The 12,714-nt window shown below is 48.3% G+C and overlaps 2 protein-coding genes across 2 annotated transcripts; one reads left to right on the forward strand and one right to left on the reverse strand.

The window, feature by feature from the left end:
- Nucleotides 1-5,607: 5,607 nt before the first annotated feature.
- Nucleotides 5,608-7,572, forward strand: LOC123452931 (zerumbone synthase). The gene is made up of 2 exons (XM_045129672.1): nt 5,608-5,772; nt 6,485-7,572. Exons 1-2 carry the CDS (start codon nt 5,741-5,743, stop codon nt 7,284-7,286), a joined length of 834 nt encoding a protein of 277 aa, XP_044985607.1. The 5' UTR covers nt 5,608-5,740; the 3' UTR covers nt 7,287-7,572.
- A 137-nt stretch (nt 7,573-7,709) lies between these two features.
- On the reverse strand, nt 7,710-12,364 carry LOC123452930 (triacylglycerol lipase SDP1-like). Its single transcript, XM_045129671.1, has 4 exons — nt 11,083-12,364; nt 9,553-10,419; nt 8,976-9,119; nt 7,710-8,884 (listed from the first exon to the last, which is right to left on the reverse strand). Exons 1-4 carry the CDS (start codon nt 11,623-11,625, stop codon nt 7,892-7,894), a joined length of 2,547 nt encoding a protein of 848 aa, XP_044985606.1. The 5' UTR covers nt 11,626-12,364; the 3' UTR covers nt 7,710-7,891.
- Nucleotides 12,365-12,714: the final 350 nt, after the last annotated feature.

Below are 12,714 nucleotides of genomic sequence, written 5' to 3' on the forward strand. Positions count from 1 at the left end.
AAGTGCGTCTTCATAGGTTACCCAAAAGAGACAATTGGGTACACCTTCTATCTCAAATCCGAGGGCAAAGTGTTTGTTGCTAAAAACGGAGCTTTTCTCGTGAAGGGATTTCTCTCGAGAGAATTGAGTGGGAGGAAGATAGAACTTGACGAGGTTGTCGAACCTCTCATCCCTCTGGATGATGGCGCAGGGCAAGGGAAACCTGTATCGTTGCGACGCCGGTTGAGGAGGAAGTTAATGATAATGATCATGAAACTTCGGTTCAAGTTTCTATCGAACCACGCAGGTCGACGAGACCACGTACTGCTCCAGAGTGCTACGGTAATCCCGTCTTATCAATCATGTTGTTGGACAACAATGAACCTGCAAATTATGAAGAAGCAATGGTGGGCCCAGATTCCAACAAATGGCTAGAAGCCATGAAGTCCGAGATAGGATCCATGTATGAGAACAAAGTGTGGACTTTGGAGGTACTGCCTGAGGGTCGCAAGGCTATTCAGAACAAATGGATCTTTAAGAGGAAGACGGACGCTGACGGCAATGTGACCGTTTATAAAGCTCGACTTGTGGCAAAGGGTTTTTCACAAGTTCAAGGAGTTGACTACGATGAGACATTCTCACCCGTGGCGATGCTTAAGTCCGTCAGAATCATGTTAGCAATAGCTGCATTTTTCGATTATGAAATCTGGCAGATGGATGTCAAAACGGCGTTCCTTAACGGTTTTCTTAAGGAAGAATTGTATATGATGCAACCCGAAGGTTTTGTCGATCCTAAGAATGCTAACAAGGTGTGCAAGCTCCAGCGATCCATTTATGGACTGGTGCAAGCATCTCGGAGTTGGAACAAACGCTTTGATGAGGTGATCAAAGCATTTGGGTTTATACAAGTGGTTGGAGAATCTTGTATTTACAAGAAAGTGAGTGGGAGCTCTGTGGCGTTTCTAATATTATATGTGGATGACATATTGTTGATTGGAAACAACGTAGAGTTTTTGGAGAGCATAAAGGATTACTTGAATAAAAGTTTCTCTATGAAGGACCTAGGAGAAGCTGCTTACATTCTAGGCATTAAGATCTATAGGGATAGATCAAAACGCCTGATAGGACTTTCACAAAGCACATACCTTGATAAAGTTTTGAAGAGGTTCAAAATGGAACAGTCCAAGAAGGGGTTCCTGCCAGTTTTACAAGGTACGAGATTGAGTAAGACTCAGTGCCCAGCAACTGATGAGGATAGAGAGCATATGCGCTCCGTCTCCTATGCTTCAGCCATAGGCTCTATCATGTATGCAATGTTGTGCACTAGACCGGACGTTAGCCTGGCCATAAGTGTGGCAGGTAGGTTCCAGAGTAATCCAGGAGTGGATCACTGGACAACGGTCAAGAATATCCTGAAGTACCTGAAAAGGACTAAGGAGATGTTTCTCGTGTATGGAGGTGACGAAGAGCTCGCCGTAAAAGGTTACGTCGATGCAAGCTTTGACACAGATCCGGACGACTCTAAGTCGCAAACCGGATACGTATTTATTCTTAATGGGGGTGCGGTAAGCTGGTGCAGTTCCAAGCAAAACGTCGTAGCAGATTCTACATGTGAAGCGGAGTACATGGCTGCCTCGGAGGCAGCTAAGGAGGGTGTCTGGATGAAGCAGTTCATGACGGATCTTGGAGTGGTGCCAAGCGCACTGAATCCAATAACCTTGTTCTGTGACAACACGGGTGCCATTGCCTTAGCAAAGGAACCACGGTTTCACAAGAAGTCCAGACACATCAAACGACGATTTAACCTCATCCGCGACTACGCCGAAGGAGAGGACGTAAATATATGCAAAGTGCACACGGATCTGAATGTAGCAGACCCACTGACTAAACCTCTTCCACGGCCGAAGCATGATCAACACCAGAACTGTATGGGCGTTAGATTTATTACAATGTAATTCGCATGATGATGTGAGGGCTAGATTATTGACTCTAGTGCAAGTGGGAGACTGTTGGAATTATGCCCTAGAGGCAATAATAAATATAGTTATTATTATAATTCCTGTATCAAGATAATCGTTTATTATCCATGCTATAATTGTATTGAATGAAGACTCATTTACATGTGTGGATACATGGACAAAATACTGTCCCTAGCAAGCCTCTAGTTGGCTAGCCAGTTGATCAAACATAGTCAGTGTCTTCTGATTATGAAAAAGGTGTTGTTGCCTGATAACTGGATCACGTCATTAGGAGAATCACGTGATGGACTAGACCCAAACTAATAGACGTAGCATGTTGATCGTGTCATTTTGTTGCTACTGTTTTCTGCGTGTCAAGTATTTGTTCCTATGACCATGAGATCATATAACTCACTAACACCGGAGGAATACTTTGTGTGTATCAAACGTCGCAACGTAACTGGGTGACTATAAAGATGCTCTACAGGTATCTCCGAAGGTGTTCGTTGAGTTAGTATGGATCAAGACCGGGATTTGTCACTCCGTGTGACGAAGGGTATCTCGGGGCCCACTCGGTAATACAACATCACACACAAGCCTTGCAAGCAATGTGACTTAGTGTAAGTTGCGGGATCTTGTATTACGGAACGAGTAAAGAGACTTGCCGATAAACGAGATTGAAATAGGTATGCGGATACTGACGATCGAATCTCGGGCAAGTAACATACCGAAGGACAAAGGGAATGACATACGGGATTATATGAATCCTTGGCACTGAGGTTCAAATGATAAGATCTTCGTAGAATATGTAGGATCCAATATGGGCATCCAGGTCCCGCTATTGGATATTGACCGAGGAGTCTCTCGGGTCATGTCTACATAGTTCTCGAACCTGCAGGGTCTGCACACTTAAGGTTCGACGTTATTTTATGCGTATTTGAGTTATATGGTTGGTTACCGAATGTTGGTCGGAGTCCCGGGTGAGATCATGGACGTCACGAGGGTTTTCGGAATGGTCCGGAAACGAAGATTGATATATAGGATGACCTCATTTGATTACCGGAAGGTTTTCGGAGTTACCGGGAATGTACCGGGAATGACGAATGGGTTCCGGGAGTTCACCGGGGGGGGGGGGGCAACCCACCCCGGGGAAGCCCATAGGCCTTGAGGGTGGCGCACCAGCCCTTAGTGGGCTGGTGGGACAGCCCAAGAAGGCCCTATGCGCCATAGGAAGAAAATCAAAGAGAAAAAAAAGGAGGAGGTGGGAAAGGAAAGAAGGACTCCACCCACCAAACCAAGTAGGACTCGGTTTGGGGGGGGGAGACCTTCCCCCCTTGGCTCGGCCGACCCCCTTGGGGCTCCTTGAGCCCCAAGGCAAGGCTCCCCCTCTCCCACCTATATATACGGAGGTTTTAGGGCTGATTTGAGATGACTTTTCCACGGCAGCCCGACCACATACCTCCACGGTTTTTCCTCTAGATCGCGTTTCTGCGGAGCTCGGGCGGAGCCCTGCTGAGACAAGATCATCACCAACCTCCGGAGCACCGTCACACTGCCGGAGAACTCTTCTACCTCTCCGTCTCTCTTGCTGGATCAAGAAGGCCGAGATCATCGTCGAGCTGTACGTGTGCTGAACGTGGAGGTGCCGTCCGTTCGGCACTAGATCGTGGGATTGATCGCGGGATAGTTCGCGGGACGGATCGAGGGACGTGAGGACGTTCCACTACATCAACCGCGTTCATTAACGCTTCTGCTGTACGGTCTACAAGGGTACGTAGATCACTCATCCCCTCTCGTAGATGGACATCACCATGATAGGTCTTCGTGCGCGTAGGAATTTTTTTGTTCCCCATGCGACGTTCCCCAACGCTGGTAACCCGCGAGCTTTGTTCATCTCCAATAGTCTTGCGACGTCTTCACCATTGGAAGATCTCAGGTACTTCGGGCCAAACACTTGCACAATTCCGACTACGAAGCGCTTGACACACATGATGTCTTGGCTCTCACCCATGGCCAAGTGATCATCAACTAGATCAGCAGGAATACTGTATGACAACATACGCAAAGCGGTTGTCACCTTCTGAAAAGTGCTATGCCCGAGCTCTGCGGCAACATTCCTCCTCTGCTGAAAAAACCGGTCATGGCTCGCTAGTTTCTCTGCAATGTGCCTGAACAACTCGGTGCTCATCCTAAACCGACGACGAAAGTACAACTCGGGGTATGTGGGATTGTCTATAAAATAGCGCCTCATCAATCTGTTGTGGGCATCAATCCTATCCCTCCAAATTTTCTGCCGACCCATAACCGAACCACCGTGCTTCTGTTTTTTATTGATGTGCATAGCTAGTATCATTGCAAGATCCTCCTCCTCTTCCATATCAAATTCTTCTTCGGAAGAATCATATGTCGAACTAATCTAAAATGTTCAAAACTAGGCTATAAACAACATGCACCAAAATTCATGTAAAAATGTGAAGTTGGAAGCAATGCATACCTTGCGGGCCTTTTGTCAAACACCTTGCAGGCGCCAAGCGGCAGTGGGCGGCCGGGCGCTGTTCGTCGGAGGACTGCCGCGCGCGACGGGCGGCGCTGACGAGAGAGAGAGAGGGAGGAAGCCGCGGTCTCGCGGGGAAAGACCGTGGAAGCGCCGAAACAGTCGCCGGAAAAATGGAGTGGCCGCGTGGTTGGATGGGTAGGTGAAGTTTCGCGCGAGCGTTCGAGAGTTCAGCGCGCGAGAGCGGGCGCAGCAAATAAGCGACGCGCGATGACGTTTCCTCCCGCGCGTTGAATTACATATGCCGCGCGCGCGATTTTTGCGCGTCCGCTCGTGTGTCCGAAAAGGTAGCGCGCTAAAATGACTACTTTTCAACGCGACGCCTATATAGCGCGGTTGTTGGAGATGCTCCAAGTAGTGTGTTAAAAAAGAAGCCACATATTCATGTGTTTTTTCTACTCCTACGTGGCATCTCAATAACATATTACCTACAGTACATTTCAACGTCATTGTTATCACCCATACACTTTTTGAATAATATAGAAAGATAAGATAGCTATCATTCCCTAGTACGGAAACAAACAAACAGAAAAAACCAAAGATATAGAGGCCACCATTTCCAAGACCAGCAAACAAGCGAAGAAGTAGCCAGCCGGCCATGGCGAGGTCAACATCGAAGGGTGGGCCTGGTGTGGCGGCAACACCTGCTCCGATCCGATCTGCCGGTGAGCCGACGTGCGACACGGTTGCGCCTCCCCCGCCATTTGCGCTCGAGCAGCAGTAGCTCTCGCCGACCACATCTCCGTGTCTGTCACGCACAGGTCGAGCAACAGTAGAACAGTACTACAAGGATGTAATTTTGTTGGTAAAATTGTCCATGTCATTAACCAACAAAGAATCATACAACTATTTCAATGGTTGCATATAAATTATCGAATAGGAAAAGAGGGAATAAATGCAATTGTTCTCTATGTAACCTTGGAGCTTATGCAAGATTTGTTGATTAATCTACATATAACTTTCCCCTCTCTCCTCATTTATTTATTGCCACATCATCATATATCCTACAGTAGGTGGCAAAGTTTATCAACAACTACTTACAACCATTGGAGATGCCCTAAGTAAATCATTCTTCCTTTAGTCAACACATACTCCGTATTAGGGGACATGGCATCAGCCAGCGGCAGACAGCGCACACTCCACTACTGTTCTACTGTAAATCAGTGGAGCTCTCCCTCACTCTCTGCCTCCCCACGACGCACTGCCCCGCCCGGCCCGGCGACGAAGCCGGAGCTCCGCCCCCGAGACGATGTCGGCCACCCCTTCCTCTTCAGCTCAGCGGTACGTGCCCGCCCGGCCTCGCCTCCTCCGTCCTCTCTCCCCGCCCGGTCGGCGGTCGCCGCCGGTTTTCGTCGTGATCTGTCGCGGCAGGGGCTCGATCTTGACCGGATCGAAGCGAAGCAGCGCGGCTTTAGATGCGTAATGGCCCTCCAATGGCGCCGGTCGCGTGGTGCGAGAGGTCCCTGCAGTTTGGCTGGCTGCATCGCTTCTAAGCTCTGCTCTGCTCCAGGGCTGAAGAGCATGCGTTTACTGCAGTGTGTGCATTTTTTTTCTTCAGGAGTTCAGGTTGCATATTGCAGAAAGAAAGGGCAAGGTCCCTAGATTCGAAAACGTCACGCTGCGTGTTGCACAAGGGACACACGCCCTGATGCTCCGTCAGAAAACTAGAGCAAGAAATGAAAATGCTGATGCACCAGCCAAAGAAAATGCATAAACAGAAGCATGTTTTTCCTGTCTTGTTTTTGACAGCCGGGAGCAGAAACATCAAGCTTAAAGTTTGCTTGTAGGACTGTAGAGGTATTGGGTTACACGTAGTTGGGCATGGGCAACTAGAGCTCATGTGGATAATACTGGGGCTTGGGGCCATGGCTGTTTAATGCATACCAGGACTAAGATTCTGAACAGCACTGATAACTCTGCTACTAAATCCATCCATCATTATTGGTATGTTTGCTTGCTGTGAATTTGACTGCTTTGCTTTCTGGATCAAAAGGTTGGAAGGAAAGGTTGCTCTGGTTACTGGCGGCGCTTCGGGTATCGGCGAGGCCATCGTCCGCCTCTTCAGACAGCACGGCGCCAAGGTTTGCATAGCAGACGTCCAGGATGAAGTCGGTCAGCAGCTCCGCGACGCCCTCGGAGGCAACCCTGATGTCCTGTTCGTCCACTGCGACGTCACGGTCGAGGAGGACATAAGCCGGGCCGTCGATGCAGCTGCCGAGAAGTTTGGCACCCTCGACATCATGGTCAACAATGCCGGCATAACCGGTGACAAGGTCACTGATATCCGGAACCTCGACTTTGCCGATGTCAAGAAGGTGTTTGACATCAACGTTCACGGCATGCTTCTCGGGATGAAGCACGCGGCGCGTGTCATGATCCCGAGCAAGAAGGGGTCCATCGTGTCGCTGGCAAGCGTTGCCAGCGTCATCGGAGGGATGGGGCCTCACGCGTACACCGCGTCGAAGCACGCGGTGGTGGGTCTCACAAAGAGCGTGGCGCTGGAGCTGGGGAGGCACGGCATAAGGGTGAACTGCGTGTCGCCGTACGCCGTGCCCACGGCGCTCTCCATGCCACATTTGCCCCAGGGAGAGCACAAGGGTGATACGGTGAGGGACTTTCTGGCCTTTGTTGGCAGTGAGGCAAACCTGAAAGGCGTTGATCTGCTGCCTAAGGATGTCGCCGAGGCGGTGCTCTACCTGGCGAGCGACGAAGCAAGGTACATCAGCGCGCTCAACCTCGTGGTTGACGGTGGATTTACGTCCGTGAATGGCAATTTGAAAGCATTTGAGGACTAGTTGAAGTTTTTAGCTGCATCTGTTACTTGGTATCTGAAAGCATTTGAGTACCATTTCTGATTTGCCTGTGTTAGCATGTCAATAAGGTGGGTAATCATGTGTACAATTGGATAATTATTGTATGTTAGTGCTTAAGGATAGTGTTGATTATTATTGATATTACTCCGTTGAACCTGTGATATGTGTCAGGAGCTTGTTTAACATTCAATTAGAGTCTCAGAAAGACTTCTGTGCCAGTTTATATGCGAAATAGAAAATCAGTGGACTTCACTATTTGAGTTTGAAACCTGTTAGTTCATGTATTATTTTCTTAGATTCTTTTTTCGCGTGTATATGATAACTGAATATGTGTACAGACATGGATTTTCAGAGTTGTTATAATATGTGTCTAGTTCAGCAGAATCTTCTCAGGTAGAGCTTGTGTTACAACAAACACCAAGTTTCATTTATGTCGACGCCAAGAAAGGCTTCTATCAATGTATCATCAGTATCAATCACTATATGGCACCACACAACAGATATGCTGCTGTCAGCAGTGCTCTCTGAATAGACACTGCAGTTATCATATACTGTACATCATTGCTGCTGCAATAAACCACCAAGAATTATTTAAAATCTAGCCTAGCGTCTTCTTTGTTATCGTCAACCGAGGGTTGAGGCAAAGCTACAAAATCTGAACGAGAAACCGAGGGATTGTCCGAATCAACGACATCTTTGTTATCTTCAGAGCTGTCAGAAGCAGCTGAGACGGCGTCGCCCGATTCCGAATGCGTTCTGTCCACATATGCTTCGGGTAAGGAGCTTCCGGCTGCGTCAGCATCGCCGTTGTGCCGAGCAAACAGGGCTTCTCTCCTGACAAAATTAAGTTGAATCCCATTGGTAGTCCTCCCAGGCTGCAGCAGATCTCCTTCAGACACAGCAATGCCAGTGTTGCATGACTCTGTTTCAGAAACTTCTGTGCATGTATCTGGACCATCTGGTGTGGCAGCTCTGGAAATATTGGTTGGATATGGGTCTCTAGGAAATATGGGTCCTGTGAAAATACCTGTGCTGTCACCCTCTATTGTACGAAACCTATCGAACTCGGACTCGATCTCGAGATTCTGAATAAAGTTGATGAACTGGTCAGCTGATGAAGTCCTCATCAGAGGCCCTCCACTCCTGGTCCATGAGTTTAGGTCGATGGTCTCTGATTCACTCTCACTTCCATCAACTGAACTCTTACGAACATGATGAGACGTGCTTGGTGCAGCATCAACCCGAATAGTACCTTGGTGACTGGATGAAATGGCGGCCGCGAAATGATCCTCTGAGAGAGATCCCGACGAATTCTCTCTGCTGATGCAGCTCCATGATGGTACCCTCCTTGGTGTTTTGGGTCGAACATTGTCGGTATATCCTTGGGAAGAAGCTGCTGCCCTTCCAATGCTTCTTCTTAGCCTTCGTTTGTGGTTGAGGGCTGCTATGGATTCATCCAATGCAAGTTCAATTGCACAGTTTGCTCTGATTGCGGACAGCTTCTCCCATGTGCACCTCCGGCCCTGGTTGGCGGCCATTTGGAGCTCCGGATATGTTGGGTTTTGTATAATCTTCAAGTACTGCAAATTCGAAAGATGTGGTAAGGCACTTTGAAACCCAAAAGACCAGCATTACCTGTACAAGCTACGAAGATTCTATTAACAAAACTACCTGAGCTACTGTTGCTGGCATAACCATGGTGACATCACCCTCCCAATCCTGAGCAAACAACTTTGCAAGTCCTCCCAGTGGGAGGCCAATTTCCAGAACTTGATTACATCGATACTTCACCTCCATCTCAGCAAGGCGAGCGAGCTATAAAATTTAGAGCAGAATTAGACCTGGCAATGCAACAAGTGTGGATTGAATTTTTGGAAGGGATTGCAATGTAATGTCTGGTGTCCAATGCATACATGGAATAACGATAACAAAGTTCTTAGATAAAATAAATGCTGATGTATTTGCTACAGAGCATTGTTTGGATGTCCTCCCATCAAATAACAACAGCAATTTGTGCTACCATTAGTCCTTCAATGCTGCCAGATATTGCATATATCTAGTAGACAGTAAGGCATTGTGCAGCAACATGTGGGAAAAGGGTGACCATTTGTGTGTTGGTGGATGGTGGTGGGGGATCAACAGCAGGAGAACATTTCTAAATTACTTGCAGAAAGAGCTACAGGGCTGTGTGCGAAGATACACCACATAGAAACTATAAACCTGACATAACTGAAGTTCAGAAACAAACCTTTCCTGCAAAGCGGCCTCCATAAGCTCTGACGATCTCCTTCATTCGGAGGAGTGGAGAGATGTGAGGGTTAGTTTGGCTCACAATGAAATGATTTACATTGAACAACTCCTTCAGTTGCATCATTGGCAAATCCATCTCCAGACTTCCATCCCTCCACCGGCGCTTTGATGCTCCAGGACCTTGTTCTGGATCTGTGGCAAAGGGCGCGTGGAAGGGAACTATGTGGCCAAATCTATCCTTTGCCATCAACTCCTGAGCTTCAAAGAGGCCCGGGAACGCACAGGAGGCAGTTACAGCACTCCAAATGACAACATGTGGTGATGTCAGGTAGTTGAGGCAGCGCGGTGGCTCATTTTTTCTAGGGGAGCAAACAGTGACCCCAAGAACACGACCAGTTATGTCGTAAGCCTCTTGAAATGTTAAGTTGCTTGTGAGATCCCTCAAAAGCCTCTGCATCTGGCTAATGTCATGAAGTGCACCATAAGTCATAACCCGTTTCGTGACAGCAAAAACTCCACCTATCCTATCAAAGAACTTTAAGATCTGTAATGAGTCTATGAAGAAGCTCTCAATCTCAGGCCATGTCCGGGTAGCGACAATCGAGCATATAATGGAACCAACACTCGATCCTGCTACTATCCGAGGCAGAAGCTTATGCTCAACCAAAGTTTTCACCACACCTACATGGAATGAACCCAGTGAAGCACCCCCACTTAAGAGTAGCGCAGTCCTTCCAAAGGCATGTCTGGTTTCCTGAACAAAGGCAAGCTTCTCTTCCAAAAGTAATTCATCTGTATCAGATTCACACACCATTTTCAGTTGAGTCGAAACCTCGTCAATGAAATCTTTTATTAGCCTAGGCACCTGCATCACAATAGACCAACCGTGTAACCAGAATGGAAGATAGTATAGTTAACTGAACATTTGACAGTGCATAATTTTGAGTTGAGAACAGTAATAAACCTTGTTATACTCCCTCCGTCACAAAATAAGTGTGTCAAGCTTAGTACAACTTTGTACTAAAGCTAGTACAAACTTAAGACATTTATTTTGGGACGGAGGGAGTAGATTTGCAACATAGAAACACTTAGCCAACTTTTCTTTATACAGACAACTACAAAATTTAAAAACGCCTTCGGCATAGAGACTAAGAAACCGAAGACCATATAGTTAATTCAGCATTTGACAGTGCATAATTTTCAGTTGAAAACATCAATAGACCTTGTTATAAGTTTGTAACACAGAAACAACTAGCCAACTCTTTTGTAGGATCCAACTATAATGTTTGAAAATGCCTTCGGTATAGATACTAAGAATAAATGAATGCATATTTAGATACTGGAGAATGAGAATGCAATGACCCAACATACATGCATATTTAGATAATGGAGAATCAAAAGAATGACACAATTGATTCCTATACTCTCTAAATGTAGCCATTTACCACAACCTTGGTATAGAAAAACATCTTGTAATAGAACAGACAAAAAAAGAATGAGAGGTGCTATTATGTCAAATATGAAATACCTCAAGCCTCCCTTTGTGAAGCTCAGGATTACACATGTTCCCCAAGTTCCTGACGAGATCGCCGCGCATGCAGAAGACGACGTCCCGGAGCGACCCCTCCTCCCTCCGGCGCCGGAGCTCGTCGAGCCTGCTCCCGATCAGCTCCACGTCGTAGAAGTCCGACTCGTTGACCTGCTCGCACATTCTGTCGAGCACCTTGGCGGCGCGCACCCACTCCTCATACGTCCCCGCGTACCGCATCGCGCTCTTGCAGAGCTGCCGCCGGCGCGCCAGCGCCAGCCGCGACCGCGCCCCGGACAGCTTCCTGAGGAGCAGACCGAGGAGCACGACCGCGAGGAGCACGCCGTGGGTGTTCCTGAGGTGCAGCCAGGACGCCGCCGCCGGCAGCGCCGCCCCGCGCGCACGCGAGAGCGCGGCGCGTGCCCGCGCCCGCAGGCGCAAGAGCGAGCTGAGCAGGAGCACGCGGAGCGCGGCGCCCCGGCCGAGGAGCGTCGACGGGCCGATCCTGAAGGGCCCGAGACTCGCCTCCCCGGACTCCTCCATTGGCGACTGAATGAGCTCACTCGGCGACTCCGGCGAGGTCAGAAACTGGAAAACTCCAGCTCGATTTTAAAAAAGCGAGCTCGGATTATCGGGACAAGCAACCTATGTTCGACTGTAAAAAAAATTCCCCAAATCTTGTTGACCAACCCACTCCCGGCACGAAAGCCAAAACTGATCCTCGCGCAAGATACGGGAAGCGGACAAGCCAATGAACGACGGAGCCTCGCGGCGACGGGAAACCGAGCTAAAAGAATCGGATTTCGAGAATCGCCGGCCCGGCTGCCGGATGAACTATCCCGGCGACCTAAATAAGCACAGGTGGTCGCACGATCCCGATCACGGCCTCGCGCCGAGGAGGAGGAGGCGTGGGGGGGAAAGAAGAAGCAAGCGAGCGAGCGATAAAAACCCAATTGAAAATGGAGGAGAAAACTAGCCGGCGCAATCCTCCGATATCCCCCGTGGAATCGCCGAGGAGATCATGTAGGAATATAAAAAACTTTATCTTTTCCTCGTGGAAGTGAAGGGGACTGGGGCTGGGCGAGGGGTGGGGCAAGCGTGGACGCAAAGGCCTCCGGCCAGCTAGCTGTAGCTGCGGGATGCGGGAGGTGAGGGAATGGGAGGAATTTTAATGGCGCCGCGACCGCGAGGAGGGTGACGGATCGGTCGCCGGGGTATGATGATGGATGGGTTCGTTGCTTTGCTTTCGCGGGAAGCAGTTGGGTGGGGGAGGGGAGGACGTCGGAGGCCGCAACGAGAAGGGATCGGGAAAGTGGCCGTGGGCAAATGAGTCGTGCCCGTGTCGACAAAGCACAGTGGCGGCTGTGGACTACGGTACGAGTACAACCATACGTGCACCTGGAAACTACTATTCCGTCCATCTTAAAATAAATGTTTCAGATTTAATACAATTTTATATTAAAGATAATGCAAATAACAAAAAATAAACGATTAAAATAATAACAAAAATTATCAGAATTTTTAAGAAACTTTTTCAAAACAAACGCACTCACGTATAAATTACTTTTGTGGTATTCTGAATGAACAAAAACAAAAACCGGTACTACATACTGTATTAAGCTTATTATTCAC

The sequence above is a fragment of the Hordeum vulgare genome, chromosome 5H (assembly GCF_904849725.1).
Source record: "Hordeum vulgare subsp. vulgare chromosome 5H, MorexV3_pseudomolecules_assembly, whole genome shotgun sequence".
NCBI classification, from domain to species: domain Eukaryota; kingdom Viridiplantae; phylum Streptophyta; class Magnoliopsida; order Poales; family Poaceae; genus Hordeum; species Hordeum vulgare.

Bases quoted from the DNA above. Each gene is read 5' to 3' on its own strand.
- LOC123452931 (XM_045129672.1), top strand. From the start codon at position 5,741: ATGTCGGCCACCCCTTCCTCTTCAGCTCAGCG. The intron at 5,773-6,484 runs GTACGTGCCCGC...CTGGATCAAAAG, and splicing joins CCTTCCTCTTCAGCTCAGCG to GTTGGAAGGAAAGGTTGCTC.
- LOC123452930 (XM_045129671.1), bottom strand. From the start codon at position 11,625: ATGGAGGAGTCCGGGGAGGCGAGTCTCGGGCCCTTCAGGATCGGCCCG. The intron at 10,420-11,082 runs GTATTTCATATT...ATTGTGATGCAG, and splicing joins TTCACAAAGGGAGGCTTGAG to GTGCCTAGGCTAATAAAAGA. The intron at 9,120-9,552 runs GTTTGTTTCTGA...TAAATTTTATAG, and splicing joins GAGGCCGCTTTGCAGGAAAG to CTCGCTCGCCTTGCTGAGAT.